This window comes from Choristoneura fumiferana, chromosome 14 (genome assembly GCF_025370935.1).
Source record: "Choristoneura fumiferana chromosome 14, NRCan_CFum_1, whole genome shotgun sequence".
Lineage (NCBI taxonomy): Eukaryota > Metazoa > Arthropoda > Insecta > Lepidoptera > Tortricidae > Choristoneura > Choristoneura fumiferana.
Genome location: NC_133485.1, coordinates 9,664,257 through 9,684,552, shown reverse-complemented (window position 1 = coordinate 9,684,552; position 20,296 = coordinate 9,664,257). Strand labels below are relative to the sequence as shown.

The 20,296-nt window shown below is 37.1% G+C and overlaps 1 protein-coding gene across 6 annotated transcripts in view; it reads left to right on the top strand.

The window, feature by feature from the left end:
* The window catches only part of Dscam4 (Down syndrome cell adhesion molecule 4), a 93,925-nt gene that overhangs the window by 34,718 nt on the left and 38,911 nt on the right, over nt 1-20,296 (top strand). For all 6 annotated transcript variants that reach the window (XM_074097655.1, XM_074097650.1, XM_074097649.1 and 3 more), the window contains exons 6-10: nt 5,220-5,404; nt 7,347-7,619; nt 8,486-8,587; nt 18,080-18,224; nt 18,746-19,008. In XM_074097655.1, coding sequence (XP_073953756.1) covers nt 5,220-5,404; nt 7,347-7,619; nt 8,486-8,587; nt 18,080-18,224; nt 18,746-19,008 — 968 coding nt within the window. The remainder of the gene's footprint in view (nt 1-5,219; nt 5,405-7,346; nt 7,620-8,485; nt 8,588-18,079; nt 18,225-18,745; nt 19,009-20,296) is intronic.

Sequence of the window (20,296 nt, the reverse complement as noted above, 5' to 3'; positions counted from 1 at the left end):
GCGGAGCGCGCGTTACGCTTTTCATTTCGGAAAAGATTAAATATAGCGCCTTTCCTTAATTAAGTCAGCGCATGATAGAATCGTTTTAGTCGTTAATTTTCACAAAATTACGTTTAACGTGTTGCTAATTGTTTGTTTTTGTTAATGTTACCTATACTCCATTTACAAATGTCTGAGGCGCTACTACCTAAGGGTTCAAATGCATTATGCGCGACCTGCGGCGCGGAAAACTATTTTAAAGTAATTAGGTAGGTACGTTGCGAGTGTGGCCGTTGATAGCTATATAACCGCGTGACTCAAGTAAACTAAACAGCTCATAACAGCCACCCGGCACCCGACCAGCACCGCCTGCCTCGAGCGGTTAGTATTCTTCATAAGGATTGGTATGGGCATGCGCTCACTACATCAACTCCGTAGCATCACCGGATCGCCTGACTCGCGAGGTTGCTACGTGCGGATGGCGAGTGAACCACTCGCTGCCCGCACGCTTACGATGCGGCGCCGTCCGCGCGTGGACCACCTGTCGACAATGAGTGGACGCCGAAAGTCGAGGCCGTGCTGGTCGGGTGCCGGGTGGCTCTAATAAATACCTAAGCTATAACCTTAAAGCCGCCAGTTCGGCCGCTTGCATCAGTTTATTCGATTTACAAAGTCACGAGGTTAGAAACCGCGGCGGCTTAGCCGTAGAAGTAGCTGTGTAGGTCTAATCTAAAGTAAGTGAGCATCTCAATTGTGGAATTGTATAGTATCCAGCCTGAGGTTCTAAAAACTAGCTTTGCTCTTATTTTAACATCACTCATGAGAATTGACTACATTCTACACATGTACTCGTATCGTACAACGTTTTATAATGCATTATGCGAGAAAATAAATGAACAAATAGCGTGAGAAAGCCCCCAACAAAATGGATCGACAACCTGGTGAAGATCGCAGTAAGCAGTTAAATGCGGGCTGTTCGATGTGAAACTCTTTTGGGAAGACCCACTTGTTTATAAATGGACATCTTTTGGCTAATAGAACGTTGACGATGAGCATATTAATAAACAAGTCGCCAGTCGCGAATAGTCGTGTCCTAGCCGTAAGATTGTTGCGCGCAGAACTTCTTTATTTGTTTCAGACTTTGTCTTGACTGCCGGGAGCGTAATTATTAAACTTTGTTTGCTATTACCCAGACAATAACGAGGCTGTGGCGCGAATGATTTCAATTTAAATTTATCCTTTATTAGTATCGTACGTAATAAAGTACAGGCTGCTTTATTTCGTCGCGAATCCGGTTTGATCCGCGTAGAGATTTCACCGCAATTTTATAATCCCCGGGTACGTGATTCGTTTTAACTGCCAAGGAGCAATTTGCCTCGCAAACCCGCCAAATTGCATTATACCCTCGTAAATGTATTTACGTGTACCTACGTGGCACTTGCCACCAAATCCGGGGTAATTTAAATAGATTTTCATAATGAAATCGTTCAACACCTAATTTTAACGGCTGTTTCGCGCGTCGAATTATTTATGCGAGATACCTAATGCCTGTTACCTGTTTGTTCTTGGGTGAGTTCATTGAAAATATTTGGATTCTTAATAATTAATTGATTCTGGCGTTACTTTTGGGAGGTTCGTCAACATATCAAGAAAAAAAAACATTGCTTCTCCACGACTCGGGTGAACAAAATTTGACTGACCAATAAAAAAGAATAACCCAGACGTTTCATTGTCAACTGCACATGAACTGAGCCACAAAAGTTACTGGTTATAGGTACTTACTAGTCCCACTAATAATATTAATGTGAAAGTTTGTAAGTACGTACTACGTACGCGAACGGAGTTCTTAGTCTTTACAAAAAAAAGTTTTTTTTTAATTACATCAACGTACAAAAGCATTGTTTATATTTATGTGTCGAAGTTTGTCCAGTAACTTCCTAGGGGGAATACGTCCTACTGGGCAAGCATCCATAGAACCCAACTTGCTGTATTTGTCTTGAAACGTTTCGAAGGGAAACTCAAATTCAAACTTCGGGTAAATCTTAAGTTATTGTCTTAGTCTTTAACTTAGCATATCACAATTAGTTATGTAACGCTTGTAGTTTTGCCTATACAGTCTTCATTTTAGCACTTTGTAGTTCGACAGTTAAATTTGGCTTTTTTTATGATCTCACTCTTTCATTTTAGTGTCTACTTCAACTTTGTAAATTAATTCTGGGCCTAAAAGTTTTGATACATCGTAATTAATAACTAACTATTTAAATAAATTATAATATAAACGTAGGTAGAGTTAAAATAAATATCCAATTATCGAAACCCCAAGTACAGTTTCTTCTCAGGAATGTTCTAATTATGTACATTATTTGATTAGATGAATGAAAAATAAAAATTCAAAAATAAAGTAATGTAGGTATCCGAAGTATTAAATGCTAAATCAGTAATTACTCCGTTGATACTGTCGCGTATGGTATGAGGTGTCATACTATTACGAACCTGGATTGTTGAGCAACTTGCCCGTTGTTTGAAATATGGCCCTGTAATGGTAATCTGGTTTACGAGTATTAATAACAATAATTATTAAGAACTTATATAACACGGCTAAATTATGAGCAAGGCAAGTGGCTCAACAATCCCTGTTCGGTGGTAGGTAAATACATAGAAATATCGTAATCAACACGTTTATTAATTTACACGAGTGTATACACATATTTTTTGCACAGACATAGCTTTCCGGCAACTGTGGTCGCAGAGTAGGTACCTTTAAATAAAGTTTTCCCTCAGCTCCGCCAAAACGCCGCGACAGCTCTACCAAATAAGTAATTCATCAAGCCTCACAAACGGTCGTTAAGACTTCGATTTTATTGCTGTCGTAAAAACCAGTTAAATTAAAACTTAGTTACTTAGCAGCGTTTAAATTTGCCGAGCAAATTCAAAGCATTCGAACGTCTACCGGGACGAGAGCCGACTTTGCAAACGAAATAAACAAATACCGGAGTTTTGTGACGTTGTTCTTAATTAAAAACTGTGATACTTATTTTGAATATAACATAAATGGGTTGAGGACATATTTCGTTTTTTAATGCTGTTTAAACAAATAAACAGAATAAAACACTGTTATTATAATGGCAATCTTTAGTTTCAAAGTGTAAAACACTTTCTGACTCACTAGTTCACGCGTATTATCCGACAAAATCGAAAGTATTTAGTTAATATAACCGTTTTTATGTTTCATTTATATTTAAGGAGTACAAATTTTACTTCTTCAATGTATTTATGCAATAAAAAATATCTTAGAAAGTAAGTAAACTCTCTACCGATCATGACAAAATTAAATGAAATTGGATTACTATCTACGTTCATTGTAGGTGTAAAATGCCTCCACAGTCAAATAGCTTTTGGATTCCTAATGTACCTAAGCTAACTTCTACCGCCCCCATAGCTAGTACCGATGTTCAGATCCGTGTTTAACATCTCTACAAACCTCAGGTTAGTCTTGTCAGCTCGAATACGACTTAATAAATAGTAAAATTTTATGTAGTATATAATATACTCATGGCGAACTATTCGCTTGGACACAATCGCAGATTCCTGGTTGCCATGCCATGCCATAAAGTTTCATAATCCACCATTGCCGAGAGGAAATCTTTTAGAATGCAAATGTCTCGCTCATTTCAACTCCTTTCAAAACTATTTCTAAAAGACTTGGTACCTAACTCGGCGAACGTAAGCGTACCCGCTTGCAGTCCTTTCTTTTCCACAATTTCCACAAACTTCGTATAAGTTTGGATATGTGAGGCTTGGTGTTATTGCGAGTAATGTTCACGGCACGTCAATAAATTTCCGCGTGAGTTAGTTGCCTTTAAATGTTGAAATAGTGTTCTTTTATTTAAGTAATATATAATACTAGCTTCTGCCCGTGACTTTATCGTCTGGTGATAAATTTTATGCAGATTCCCGAAGAAAAATGACAAAGTTTAAGTCCCCTGTACACGAAATTGCTTTCAGTTAATACGTTACTAAATACGTAACAGCACAGAATAAGTAATAGTACAAGGTAACAAAAATCCCTTTAGAATTTTACCGTAGTAAAAGTTTAGGCAAAATATACTGAAAAATGTTGAAAACTCACTAAAATATAGTTAAAACAAGGTCTCTTTGAACTATTCCGAAACATTTCAGCAGATATTTGAAGTTTTCAAGGTTTTTAATGCGGTTGACTTACATTTTCATACATTGAACGATGTTCAAAGCATGCTGCGATAAAGACGAGGTACACTATAAATCAAAAATTGGGTGGATGAAAAACCTTTTGAGGCTTATTTAGCCAAACTAATGTAACCTACTGAAATATTCCTAAATAATATAAAGCCCTGTATATAAATATTCGAACTTGCAAGCTAATGCTGTTTCGCTATAATTCTGTGACAAAATCCGATTTTCAATATTCTTCTTTACGAAACGGAAAAATACGTTCAACAATTCGTAACACACAACTGAAGTTGATTCTTATACGGTACTACTGCAACCGAGGTCGGTCACAGATTAGCTACCCGTATCGAAGCATCTTGAAACTCTCTCGTTTACTGGCAGCAGTTGCTAAAGAAAACAGGTAAAACTTGACAACATAAATCATAGTTTATTTCGAGCGGAATATTGGTGTTCAGTGTTTAAGTGGCCGTATTCGCGATCACCATTCCATCTAAATTATTTATTAGCTTTTAGAAAGTTTTCTACAAATCTGTGAGGTGTTTTGTTAGGTACCTACCTATTTACGAATATAAAATCAATCTTGTTTCATAACAGTTTGTGTTTGGTTTTAGACTACGTAGGTAATGGCTACATTAATGAAACACCACATAATGCTAAGAGGATTTTCGTCCTTTGGCGTTATTAGAATTATTTGGTTTAACCTGTCCTGGTGTCTGTGTGTGTCGGTAATAATATCTTGGAAGTTAAATTTCATCTAAATACCTACCTACTTTTTCAGATTGACTTGTGATATGTAAGTTGCATGGCAATGCAAGTATGGTCAATAAAAAATATTGTCTGCAGAAAAGCTAGATCGAATTCTGCACATCTGTGCTCGCAATAAAAGTGCATCCTACACCTCCTCCACAAGGGACAGATCAAACTGATCGAACAGCTATAATGCACATGGCTTTGTCACATGTCGGCTCAACAATTGACCTGGCCGTATATTAGTCATAAACACTAAATTAAAATTATGCTATGCGTCACAGGTGGTTTCGGGAGCACCGAGACCAGCTGACGCCGATCGAGCAGACGGCGATGTGGGCGCGCGCGCGCATCGACGGCGGCCTGCTCAGCGTGCGCGGCGCGCGGCGCGAGGACGCCGGCCGGCTCGTCTGCTGGCTGAACAACACCGCGGGCGGCGAGTCCGTGCACTTCACGCTCACTGTAACAGGTCATTACAGCTACAGCATCAACAGTAAAAGTAAAGTTTAAAAAATCTGTGCAGATTTACCCCCTGTTTCACCATCCATTGATTAATAGTACATTGTTGTAGAGGCTGAAAAGTAAGCAATAGATGAAAGAGGTAGTTTGAAGGCCGACCCGAAGGGGAGGCCTTCGATAATACGACACATACGTACACACGAATAATCGGGTCGATATTATCCGGGCTGGTAAATAGTGTCACCGATTTTAGTTTTTCTTTTGCGACATAATTATTTTTTTAAACGAGTCCGTTCGTAGTGGCCAGTACCCAACCACATATTTAAAAAATCAAAATGTCATCCTCGTCCTGTGGTGTTTTTTCATACCTAAAAAAATTAAATCATTTTGTGCATATTATGAGTTTAAGAAAAAAAAAACACCTCATTAAAGTCATGAATGACGGATTCTCAGTGATCAATTTAATTTCACATGCAGCAGAAGATTACTTTTGATTGATCCAATTGTCATTTCAGCACGCCAAGAATGAAATCCAGAAATTATATTTTAAAAAGTCGTATCGTATTATGAAATACATATATTGATACGACCTGTTTTCGTAATGTGTTACATTGTTGTCGTGTTTTGCGAGCCATAAATGAGTCAGCTGTTAAATGTACATATATAGAGAGTTTTGGGTACCGGATTTAGGTTATCTATGGCCACATTTTCGAGCAGTGTCGTGAAAATTTATTTGACGGATAAATGTGATGCCGTCTCTGTTTGTTTTGTTCGAATAAAAGGAGGCGGCATCACATTTATCAATCAAATAAAATTAATCAATGAGTGGTGAAACAGCCCCTTAGTCGCAAAATTTTCACAAGTCATAATTTTTGTAAGACATAATTTTTTGCCCGCTGTAACTGTATTTTTTTATTATTTTGAAATGGTCATCCTTAAGAAAACTGTAGGTTAAGTTTGTTTTATAAATATTAATGTATTCAGAGAAAAAAATAGTATGATATGAGAAACAATATATTGTATTGTATTGTAAACTCTTTATTGTACATAAAAACACAAGATACAAGCAATAACAAACAACAAGATAATATGATGTACAAAGGCGAACTTATACCCCTTAAAAGGATCTCTTCCAGTAACCTTTGAACGATTGACAGGATATCAGAAAAAAAAATATTACGACAAGCGTTACATTTTGACTTTCAATAATTATGTCAGCCGATTTGGATTCTAAAAATATAGCTTAAAAGTTAGCTCGACAGTGCAAGATACCCAAGTCGATTGTCTGGATTAAGCGGGTGCAAGGCGCTTGTTTCATGTCATGTAATAGAGCAGCGCTACGTGAGGCGGGTGAGCTGCCCTATTAAATGACATAAACGAAACAGCCCGTCGCGCGGGCGCCCGCTGCGTGCACCCGCTCGCAGCGGACGCCCTAAGTTGGATTTCGAACAGTATATCTCTTTCTGGTAAAAATAACAGTATAAAAGCAACGCATTAATCCACATAATACATACAATCTAACTGACTGCATCAGTGGCAAATACATGGGCTCGCTGATTACGTTCGTTAATCGGGAAACCGACCAACTCCAAATTCAACAGTTGAAATGCTAAAGCTTTTGAATGTAGCTGCATATTATAACGATGGATTCCTAGAATATCTAGCAACATCAGTGAGTGTGAACTTAATTAAACATCATTCTTTTCAGCGTCATTATTTTACTTCATTGATATGGACCTCCGCAAAGTAACGCCTGGTTCAATAAATTATCATGATCTTGTATAAAAAAAGTGATGAAGTAATCGTAATACTATAAATTGATTTTCAGTAGCAGACAACCCCTTGTTCAAGCTAAAAGACCGGAAATTTTAAAATTTCTCTTCAGAAAGTACTATTCTGCGTTATACGCCGCAAATGTGCATAGTAAGGGGAAATCATTTCTCATATTGCAGAACCTATCTCCGTCCGCATAAAGCCCGAGGCTTTACGAACAAAAATAAACTCGGATATCATTTTCGAGTGCAAAGTCTCCGGGCATCCAATTGAGAAGCTGTACTGGGTGCACAACGGGAGGACTGTGAAGACTAACGAGAGGGTCCGGCTGTCGGATGACGGCCTAAGAATACATATCAAGAGTTCTGTTAAGGATGACCAGGGTTTCTACCAGTGCTTCGTCGGCAACGGCCGCGATCAGGCGTACGGCGTGGCGGAGTGCTTAGTCGACGGTAAGAGTTGGTAATATGTTTCGATTAAATTAAAGTTTGCGTAGCCAGATGATGAAACGAAAGATATTACTATTTTTATTGAAAGAATATTCCTGTCATTTATTATTAAATTGCAATAATTTATATGGATGGATGTTTGGATGTTTGTTACTCTTTCACGCAAAAACTACTGAACGGATTTGCATGAAGTTTTGCAGTTTTGCTGGATTAACATATAGACTATAGTACCTATACTATAGAATAGTAGTATACTTTTTATTCCGGCCTAATGTATGGTTCCCGTGGGATCAAAAAAGTTTTAAACTACATACTAATTCTAAAGCCACGAGCAAAAGCTAGTTTAAATATATCATATTACCACAGTATATCCAATCGGAAGAAATCCTGACGAATTATCAGTTTTTTAATGGACACCAAATTTAGTGTTTTTTAATAAAACACAAGTAAAAGTTTGCCACACGTAATACCAGGAAAGCCTTATTTCTAGAAATGTACCTTGTACAACAGCTTTTAAGAAAGAATACTTTTAGTCATAGTTAATTAAACTTGTTACAAAAGCTTTCTTGAAGCTTATAAGTTGAACCTTTTCTGAGACCGAAACAAAAGAATTATCTTTTGATATTTTATACTTGAGATATTTCTCAAAACGTTTTACAAATAACGCAAAAGAGCATACGCGGACAGCATTTTAAAATGTTATCATAAGTAAATACGAAGCAGAGAACGGAAAAGTTCATTTTTCGTATCCTCTATTCACAAAGGAGCGGAGCATAAGAACCGCTTACCTCTGTTTAGCCTTCATGTTTGCGGAAGCTGTCTTGAATCGTAGTATTCTTGAGGTTTGTTCTACAAGAGCATGTTTGCAGGGTCCGAGCGACCGCGGGCGCCCGCCAACCGTTCCCGCCGCGCGCCTTTCGCCCGCAGCGCTCATTCGCATGACGTTGACTGGAATTTCACTGGCACTAGAGGTATGTACTTTATGCTACGTTTGTTCACACAACACTATATCGTATTCCTCGTTAGGAACGAGTTATACGAGGTATCACGAAATTAATTAGGGTTTCAGACAATGGTTGTTTAAGGTCAACTGTTCTATTCGTAAATGTCGTCGATTAAATTTTTCAATATTTTGTGATATCTGTTGACAAAGTGTAAGCGATATTGTAGATTGCTTGCTGACCGGTCATTGTTGCCGACCCGGGTCTGTAAGTATGTGCCCAGTGGTACATTTTATATTGCGTTCTAGCCTTCCGATTTCAATTCTTTTATGTTCTATATTCTAGGTAGAACAGAACAGAATCGGTAGGTCTTTCACATCAAAGACATAATCATCTTGATTGAATTTTTCCGGTGCTGAATCTATGTAGGGGTATTCGGACAAACATTGAATGAAATGTGTATGTATTATTGTCATGTAATTATACCTACACTGAATACTCAATAAACTAATCTAAACTACTTGGATTAATTTTGTGATAACTTAGCAGATCCAACTAATGAAGAAATCCGGTCTCCAAGACCCCTTGATGTTATTTTTATTCTTGTCATTTCATCAGAATAGGTTACCATCATCATTACAACTTTTAAGTCGGTTGTATCAATAATTTGCACGCCTGCATGCAGGCTGGATAAAATAGACAAGAAGACTGTATTCTCCTTGTATTAGTTAAAACCTTTAATTTCTATTGTTACCTACATGTAATTCGCTTATTCTTCATTTAAGCTTTTTCTTACATACTTAGTCACTATTCTGTAGGAACCAACTGCCAGAATTAATAATGAACCCAACTAAACAACATTAACTTATAACTCTACATAGTTCGTCATAATTTAAACATAGGGGAGGGTTACATTTACTGGTAACTTTAGGAAACAATTCAGAATTTGCCAACCGTACGACACAAACTCTGCCGAATTCCTCAATCTCTGGTTACAATACAACTTACTATCAACTTAGAATGGAGATACGCAATTTCAAAATGAGGAGGGAGTCAAAGTGCTTGATATATACACATTAAAATTATTGAATTGTTTTAGACGAACAGTTTGTTGCAATCGTGCATGTATTAATATTACACTCACTAATAATATGTAATCCGTTATTAATAATAATTTAAGCAAAATAAAAAATATATATTCGGAAAAATGATGATGATAACTTAAGGCTTTGAGACGTGGTCCTCGACTGTTGGCCTCTTGGAGAGGCTCAGAGTCACGCGACGAGCTATGGAAAGAGCTATGCTTGGAGTTTCTTTGCGCGATCCAAAGTAGTCATGGGCTTTAGTTAATTCTTAGTCGCGCGATGCTTTGTGCTCTTGTGAGCTTATACAAGAAAACAATTTTTGCCAGGAATGGAGACATGTGGTGTAAGTGTGCGCTCATCTCATTGTCCGCGAACACAAGACAGAAAAAAATTATCTCTTTATCTGTATGAGAATCTAAAGGCAACTCCAATACGTGCTTTGTGCTCGCAACTCTAAAATGATCACTCTGTCAGGCCCAAAGTAAACAAAAATTGTAGTAGGTATGACATCTACCTACTTGTTATGTTTTTGAAAGTAGCTTAATTTTCCACCTACACTTTTATTATTAGGACGCGATGATGGATGTTCAATAATGACTTCCAGAACGCAACTTTGTTACTCAAATGTGTTGTTTATTGTTTGTTGTGTGACAGTTATAATTTGTTTCTCTTTTTGGGGCAGATAAGTTTAGAGATAGGTATAGGCAGTTAGGAAGAGGTATAGGTGTATTGGGGCCACAACAAAAACAAGCCACGGTCGTAGGTCACTGCCAAAACTCCGACTGGTATTGTTTATGTAGGTACTTGGATCAACTTGTGACACGGGGCTTAAGTGGAAAACTTTATGAGAACCTTTTGTTTAGGTATTTTCAAGAGTGGTGTGACGCTGTTCCAACTTTTATTAAGTTATGCTCGGCCACAAATATCTAACAGGGTTATAGCAAACAATAACAACAAAGGTACCTCCCAGTAGTTTACTCCTTTGGACGGACGAATGACAATGTCGCAATATGACGAGGGGGCGCAGACTGGACACAGCAACACTTATTTACTAGTTCATGAGCGACGGTAATCGTTTAAAAGCAATTTTTGTATGAAGCGATTCGTTATACTCGTACATGAGTAAAGTACCTACCATAAAACAGAAACGGTTGTCTGTAAGCAGGCCTTCGTTTGTTTCCGGGAAAGCTTTACAATAACATTAAAGCCCTGTCAGATCAATGAATATTTCAAAGAATAAAGAATATATTATTACGGCTGCCATCTGGTAGAATGTTACCTTTTGTGAAACTCTGTAAGGTTTTTTAAAAATAAATTCTTTTCGGAAACGCTTATGATTTATTTACATATACTTGTAACTTAACAGGTTTCGAAAATGTCGCTTATGTAAAATCACTACTTTGAAAATGTATAAAATTTTGCTCGATAGTGCTCTTTATTGTACCTATTGACGTTTGGCATTGATTTACAACCACATTATATATCACTATATAATATACGGGACGTTCTACTTATCTAATTTGTAGCCTGACTCAGTGAGTGCCAAGATACAGGTTCAGCTTAGTTTGAGATAATGCTAACCATTTTTGTAATCTTGTACTTGGTAAATAATAATAATAAACTATTATTTTCTATTGTATACTAATTAACTACAAAATAGTTAAAATAAATTAAAATATAGGATCTATAGATTCTTTATAGTACCTATAGATGTATAGATGCCTTATATTTTCCCGCCATCACATGCGCCTGTATACTTTTCGACGTTATACGGCCTCTACCTGCTCAGATTCTTCATAAAATATTTAAAAGTCCATTTTTAAGCGCGGATTCGCTGCAAGCTATTAGAGTCAGCTCTTCAACTCAAACAAAGAGCTTTAGTGACGCAGGCTGGCATCTAGCCGACGCACTAAATACTACCTAGTGATAATTCCAATTAAGATCGTATCTGGAGCGCATAAGGCTCGTTATCCCTTCACAGGGAAAGCATATAAGCTGCTTTGTTTTATTACTAATTCGCCCCAGCTATTTGGTGTCACTGCTCTTCAAGGGTTCAGTATAAGCAGAGCGGTGACGTTAGAGTACCTAGTCCTATATATATCGTACTCATATGCTATCCTTTTAGTTTTCTTACTACACTTTTCTATGCAGCCAATGTTTGTTAGATCGATTCGAGCAATTTCTTCGACTGTAACGTATCAGATTCGATTTGTCCTGCAACAACTGGCTTGTTCACTGTGCATTTACTTGCACAATGTTAGAACAGATTGCATTTAAGAGTTCTTTATGGGAGCGAGTACTTGAAATTAACCTAGTTGTTCGTTTCCCCAGAAGAATACAGAAAATAATTACTTGCGTAGTTGTTACTAAAAACATTGATAACAATTTATTTATTTATTTTGAATTGAATTTGTACATTGCAGCAAAGCGACAGTAATAGGGTTTATCACCCTTCGAGTAGATGGGCCCATCAACTATTTTACCGACACTTTGGACGTCTCCTGCTTTACCAAAATTGTCTCTGGCGTTACCAAAAAATCGTACTTCCAACAAGATATTTCACGGTTTAATAGGTTGAACTTACGTAGGATGGCATGTATTCATGTAAGTACACCGTCTATTAAATTACAGAAAAAACATGTTTACTTACAAAAATCTGCAATTGTTTGAAAAATGTCGCGGACAGATTAGTGTCGGTTCAAAAGTTGATTGGCCCAGATACTCGTAGGTACGAACTCTAAAGATGCTAAAAACCATTAAGAAATAATATAAAAACAGATAAAATGTGTTCTCTGTTTTTTTGTGCATGCGTAGGTATGTTTATTTATATTTAGTTTATATGTAGTCTATTGATATTGATATGTATTAGTTTATTGTTTATTTATTGTTTTGTATTAGTGTGTACCCATATACTCGTATTTGTACGTGTATGTATTTATTTATTTATTTTTGATGTATTGTTTAGGTAAATTTAAATTTTTCGGTCCTTTTATCTTTCCATTGTATAATACTCTTGTTTCTGCTGTCCTTTCAATCCTTCAAAGGTTAACTAGAAGTTCGCCTTTGTACATCTCTTTCTCTTGTTAATTGTAATTTTCAAATGTTTTATGTACAATAAAGAGTTACAATACATTAAAAATTACAAGTACCGATTTCCAAGAGCTTTAAATACTGTAACTATTAGAAATGTACTCTAACCTAACCTAACTGAACCCTAAACTTGCATTAATAAACTGACCTAATTTTGAACAATTTATTTTCATAGCACGCTCGGCTCGGGCCCTATTAAATTCGTTTACGTCCTCTATCTATCTATATAATCTTTTTTCTGGGTTTTCCTCTTCGTAAGTTACGACGACGTAAACAACATTTTACACCATAAAAATTCCGTGAACCCTTAATTTGTCAAAATTTAAAGAACTTTAAGGTTAAACCTACAAATTCTGCATTCAAAATAACTTCACCAAGTCAGAAAAGTTGTAAACTCCCCGACATTGTCATTTCACAGTTCAATATATCTCTGTCAGAAACAGCAGAACCGATTTTTGACAAACATATCTAAGAACCATGTGGTGGCAAAAGGAAACTCGCATTCATATAAAATGCATTCATATTTTTGAAAGCTACGATGCCACAGACAGACAGACAGACATCGGCTTCAAACCTATAACACCCCCCTTTAAGCGTCGGGGGTTATAAAAAGTACTCTCAAATTGTGTGCATTATTGTGTACATTTGCATTTCGAAGGGTTGAAAAAGGCAATGGGTTTAGTTTCAAGTCGATGAACGGTAAAACTTTGCTTTTTAACAAAATTTTGGTGCAAAACAACTCAAACGTTTTACAAACTCAGGCCGAAATTTAGCCTTGCAAATGATGTAGCCGAAAGCACGTCACTGTTGCACGACGAGTCTCAAAGTTATGTACATGCATTAATTTGAGTCACAAAGCTTAGTCACATATTAAAGCTTACTTAACTATTGCACTAATACTCGTATCTTGAGCTAGTTAGAGCGACTTTCTTGACTCTGAAATCTTTCTAACTTAGAAGAACTTTTTTGGTTTATTTGCGTTAATGCGCTGGTAATAATTATCTTAGCTAGGAGCTAATTAGGGTTGACAATATTTTTATTATATTTTTACGGATTATTTGTCTAGCCTGGATTGATGTCCCACTGCTGGGCAAAGGTCTCCCCCATGTCCTCCATTTCTCCCAATCCCAAGCAGCCTGATATTACGGATTATTTGTAACACGTTGTACCTATATCTCTACGATATAGTATTTTTTTTTCACAGCTCACTTTACTATACGCACCCTTTTATAACTATTTACGTTTTACTTGCTCCCTTAAGTACCTACCTTAGTTACCATAGATACTTATCAATCAAACCATATACATTTATCAGAATTTCAATCAGATCAGTATTAGAAATAACCCGTACAATTTGTCTTCACTTTCCATACAAAAAACGCATACAACCCCAAACTCCAAGCATAAAACAATTTTCCTGACGATGATCACGGCGGCGAAAAACTGTACGATTTGGCCCAGATAAAGTGCTGGGAGGGAGTGCGCGAGACGGCCGCTCTCAATAAATTATGCAAGCCGTTGACCTTCTGTTAACAAGCCTCATTTGTTCCCGCCACGGATCCGACTAGACGGCTACACCTCCACTATAAGTTTGACTTCGGTTTAAGTAAACATTAGCAGCTGGCGGGGCATAGACTTAATTGAGCTGCTTTAGAGCTCTTGTTATGTTATCATTTCCTATGTACGTGTTTTGTTAACCTTTTGAGACCAAGCTTTTTACTCCCGACGCAAAAAGAGGGATGTTATAAGTTTGACGGCAATGTCTGTTTATCTATGGCATAGGAGCTCTCAAACGGACGGACCAATTTTGAAGCGTATTTTTTTATGAAAGCGAGTTTCCTCGTGGTGGTCTTAGCTATTTTTCATTAACGTCAATTTAGCTGTTTTTGAGATATTGAACTTTGAAATAAAATGACGGATTTTTTCAAGACATAGGTTGGTTAGTTTATTTCTAACATCGAAGTGCTTGAAACCTTTTGTGCGATTTCTTGTATGTACGGTCAAGGACATTCATGAGCCATCATAGAACCTTTTCAAAGGAAAAGTCATTAAGATTTTCCTTGTTAATTAATGCGATGTCACTATGACGTTTACTGTGAAATGGTTCCGTAGTGGCTCATGAATTAAAGTCCTTGACCGTACATAATAAATATTTGCTGTCAATCCCACACACAATTTTCACTCTACGAACAGTCAGAAATCAACCAGCAAATGGGAATTACAACTCTGAAAATTCTGAGAGGAGACCTGTGATACGTACATACGCCGAAGATAATGGTGTAGTCCCTGACGGTATTATAAGTCATATAGCTGGCTTGTGTTTCAGAGGATTGAAATCTCAAGTTTTGTTTAACTTGATTAAGAAGCAATTTTAATTAAGCAAACAGAGGTTCTCTACGCAAGTAGCCTGTAGAAAGCTTCGAAGCATTATAGTTCACGATCTTTTAACGAATCAAATTACGAGTACAGCGGTTCAGTTCCAAACGTTCTCAATCAATATTGTAACTAGGAATACTGAGAAATATACAATAACAGTAGGCAATTACGACACCGTTTGGTCTTGTGAAGTATGCTGTTACCTGAGAGAAATATACTAAACTAAATAGGGAATCATTTTATTCGCAAGCGATATACAAGTACCTACACAAGAAACATCTGAATAAATTGATTTGAATTACTGTTTAAATGAAATGCTTTTCACAATATCATTCAAAATGTTTACATCTTTAAACCTAGTACCTACGGGTGGGTGGGATCGCGAGTGTCAGAAACGATACGCAATATACCCTCAGATCTAACTGGCCTTTACACATTTGATACCATTAGTGTTAACACCCACTTGCTCTCATGGGTATCCTGTAATCCCCACAACAGCGCCACACAAACCATTAACCACAGTAACAATGTCACAAACCTGTAAAAAGTACATTATGATAACACTAACAATGTCATTATAGTTAATCACTTGGAATGTGGGCCGCTCGTGTGAATTTTATAAAATAACTGTCTCAATTCCGTGTAAGCTTTTAATGAAGGGACCGGCGGTATTATTGCGTTTACTTCAAATCCCGGGCACATAGGGCCCTTGGGGAAACTATGACATAAATTTAATCCACTTCCATTGTCTAATTTAAACGGAAAAACGAAAAGGCTGGTTTGAAATGGCTGTTTTATTTAAGCACGATTTTTCTGTATAAGTAGATAATAATTAATAATTTAAATAGAGAACCTAAAAAAAAAATAACTCTTAAGTACGAGTATACTACGAATAACGTTCTCATAACTGTATGTCACCCGTGGGATTGTTCAAGATAATAATATTAAAATATTGATTTCATATTGTATCTGACTGAGATGGTTTATACGTAGGTACTACCAGCAGTTGGCAACCAGCATCTAAGTTTTACAATCTAGAAACATACTAGTAATTAAAACCGTTAAATATTTACACTCCAAATATTTAAGATGGAAAATTGATGTAAAGATACCATTTCCGTGCTCCCATTAAAAGAGTACCTAACTGACTTGAGTACCAATTTAAGTCTTAAAAAGCTGTTTTACAACAAAAGCGAACTACTTACATGCTAAAACATATATTATTGAACCTATTTTGTTCTGTAGTCTCCTTTCTTGGAGAATGAAGTTAACTTTCATAGATACTACGCTGAAACTTCATCTGTTAGAGTTAGTTCCGTAATTTAGAAACAATGCAAGCAGTTAATTCAATTATTCCTTATTTTGACCTTTTACTGACAATTTAAAGAGTTTTTGTGAGTGTTGACCATTTCGACTACAATCATTCCATTTTCAATACCTATATAATACCAAGGGTAATAATATGTAATATATACACTTAATAGTGTTTATTCCGGTAAGTATATGTTGCAGTGTTTAAGAGAAACAAAGGCATGTGAGATCTTTTGTTTTTAGGGTTCTCAAAGGTACTGAGACTCCGCTGTCTGTCTGTCTGTCCGTCCGTTTGTCACAGGGCTGTATCTCTTGATTCGTAATTAGACGCTTGAAATATGCACAAAATCTTTAGTTGTATAATCTCCTTAAAAATAAATAATTATTTAAAAAAAAATGTTGAAGTGGCTCCCATACAACAAATTAGTTTTTTTTGGTAATGTCTAATGTTGTATAGATAATGGTGCGGAACCCTTCGTGCGGAAATCCGACTCGCACTTGGCCGGTTTTTTTTTATTCAGTGCTTCTGTTTTCTAAATCAGTGTTTTGTAAAATTTGACGAGAAAAATACAAATCTAAATGCTGGGGCGTGCCATCGAGCTGCCGAGCCGGATTTGTGGGCACCCGGCCTGTCCCATAATACCGCCTCATGCCGCTTAATCGACATGAAAATTAAAACGGAATCTATTCCGGGCCCGGAGCCAGGAGCAGAGCCAGAAATGGATTACCGGATGAAATCAAGCGACGATGGTTTATTAAAGAAAATACGACAACACAAATGGAATACTCGCAAATGCTTGAAAGGATTTCATACTCGTATATTTTATACGGGATTGTCAAGATTATAATCAAAGCGTTTGACCTGAGAGCAAATTTGATAAAGAGTTTACTCTTGTACGGGTATATTTCCCTTTTTCAACTAGCGCGCCTCTCAACTTCATGTTGCTAGAGTGGCATCAAGGGAAATACGGAGACTAGGCTTAGGTACGTTCGTAAATACTTATAAATTGTTGGCAGTTTCTAGAACAATGAAGTCTTTTATTTCCTACTTTGTTTTGGAGATAGGGGTCAATCACGGGTCAGTTTTATGTAAAAAAGTAGGAACAGGGTCAGAGATGGTGGCCTTTAGGTACCTGCTCCTCTTTCTTAATCCAAAACTCATCATCGTTTATTGCTTTCCCGCCGGAACTATGCCATTTTCCGGGATAATACTATTTATCCTGTCCTTTTCAGGGTCTCAAAACCTAAACCATACCAAATTTCATATAAATCGGTTCAGCGGCTTAAGTGGAAAAGGTAACAGACAGACAGACATACTTACTTTCGCATTTAAAATAAACTAGCTGTTGCCCGCGGCTTCGCCCCCGATTCAATTTTTCCTAAATTTTGTTTAGCACATACCTTGCCCTGACAATAAGGAATACAACAAAAAAAAAATCCAATTCGGTGCCGTCGTTCGGAAGTTGTGCGCGAACATACATTTCGGCGTTTAATTTTTATTTATAAAAATATAAGTATTAATGGACTGTTAAGCAGCGAAAATACTCCAGTCAGTTTATTGAATCTGATTTAACGGAGGTCCATGCGTACAGATACAGATACCATATCAATGAACTAGAACCAAAAGCTCCAGTTTATAGTTGAGTTAATTTTGTTGCAGAATCGAAGCCAGAGCTCGTGTACTGGTTCTCAGAACAGACTCTACAGCCGGGCCCGAGCGTGTCACTCAAGTGTGTGGCAATGGGCCACCCTCCCCCCCAATTCACTTGGTTACTTGACGGCTTTCCCATACCTACCAACTCAAGGTACGATTTACAGGTTTCCCTAACTTGTTTGATGTTATTATACTTATTATTAACAATTTAGCTTTTCTCTGTTTGCGCAGATGTGTATAGTGAAAATAAAAAACTTACCTTATGTTTTTTTTTTCAGTGAGATTACTGCCGTTGTCATAGAACTTATAATAACACGTCAGAAATTCGTTCGATCGTTTGTATTTCCTTTGAGAACCGATTCGCCACTTTTTACTGTTATCAATGCTGAAAGTTTTTTTGTAAAAAATTTAAAATCGTAGATTTTGTTGGGAAAATAAATAATTGTCTATGGCTTTTTAGACATACGGGCGTCTCGTGCTTTTAGCTCCTGTGACATTTCTATTACTTTTATTATAAGTTCTTTGCCTTGTACTAAATCAATGATACCTGCTAGGCACAGAATACGTCTGTAACCTTAAGTGAGCCTTGTAATGTGGTTTTATTACTCGTCTGCCTGCTAATTTACGCAAACCCAACAAAAGCATTGTCTTATTTTTTTACATTTTGTTCAGATTTGTCGTCGGCCAGCACGTAACACTGCAGGACGACGTCGTCAGCCATCTTAACGTGAGCAGAGTGACGGAACAAGATGGCGGCGAGTACGCGTGCGTTGCGGCCAATTCGGCGGGAAAAGCTATCCACGCTGCCAGGGTCAATGTGTACGGGTTACCGTACATACGAGAAATGCCGAAAGTCACTGCGGTGGCTGGGAGTGACTTAGTCATCAAGTGCCCGGTGGCTGGGTACCCGATAGAGTCGGTGTCTTGGGAGCGAGGTGAGTGCTTATAGCACAGGTAAAATAGGACTTAATTAATACAAGGGTTTGGTGGCAAAACATGTACATCAATGAAACTTTGTTTATAACTTTTATCTTGGCACTAGAAATGAGGATCTGCCGAGTCCTGGCAAAATTTAAGCGTCCTACCCCCTCCCAGGGGGTATGGGCAGGGGCCAACGTTTAAAAAATGCAATTTTTACAAACTAGGCGAGTGAGATGTAATTTTCTATTTATTTTTTTGCGCTGAATCGATTGAGACCATACTTATACTTAAAGGATCAATATTTTGTGACATATGAAGGGTTTTTGTTGAAAACATAGATAACAAAATATTTTTCTTTTAACTCAACCAATTTTGAGTTTAAGCAACAATATAGGGTTCTCAGGATCACTGAGAACAATCAGTATTACCATCACATCCACATCTTAAGAAACTATTGTTGGTAGGTAAGTGATTTTAGACTGTTCTGTGTTTTCAACAAAAACCCTTTAATATCTCGCAAAATATTGATTCCATAAGTAGGAGTATGGTCTCGTTTGAATCAGCGCAAAAAAATACATAGAAAATGACCACTTGCCTAGTTTCTAAAATTTACATTTTTTAAGCGTTGCCCCTCTGCCAATACCCCACCCCTGGGAGGGGGTAGGACGTCTAAATTTTGGTAGGACTCAGCAGATCCTCATTTCTAGTGCTAAGATAAAGTTATAAACAAAGTTTCATTGATTTTGCCGCCAAAATATTCTATTTTTCCTGTGCTATTATTGTACAGACCTACCTTATTAGGTAAGTTATTTCGTAATACGAAAATGTATGGTAGGAAGCTTACTGGGCATATGTTTTCACAACTGTTACAAATCTCAACATTATAGTTAGGTACTATAATAGAAAATTCTGGATTACGATAATATTGGCAATTACATTAACATTCTTGTTTTAAGTTAAAAATTAACTTTCTTGTCACGGAAGCTGGGTTTCCTGCCATTACCCACGTATTTCTTCTTATGGCAATTAGTCACTTATTTGGTCGTTCTTGTTTCCACTGCAGGTACTCTTGGAAATCTTTAGAATTTGCAGTCACTAGGTATTCTTGTTAGTGTTTTTACAATTCATAACAACAAAACCATATCCATCACACCACCAATGGTGATGGTCCACCATGACCTATATTTACTGCAAAAGCATACAATCTGACAGCTCATGCCAGCTCCATTGGTTTCATTTTAAGCCGTAGCGAGTAGTGTGATCGTTTCGCTTCCTCCCACCATCCTCTTTGCACGATCCCAA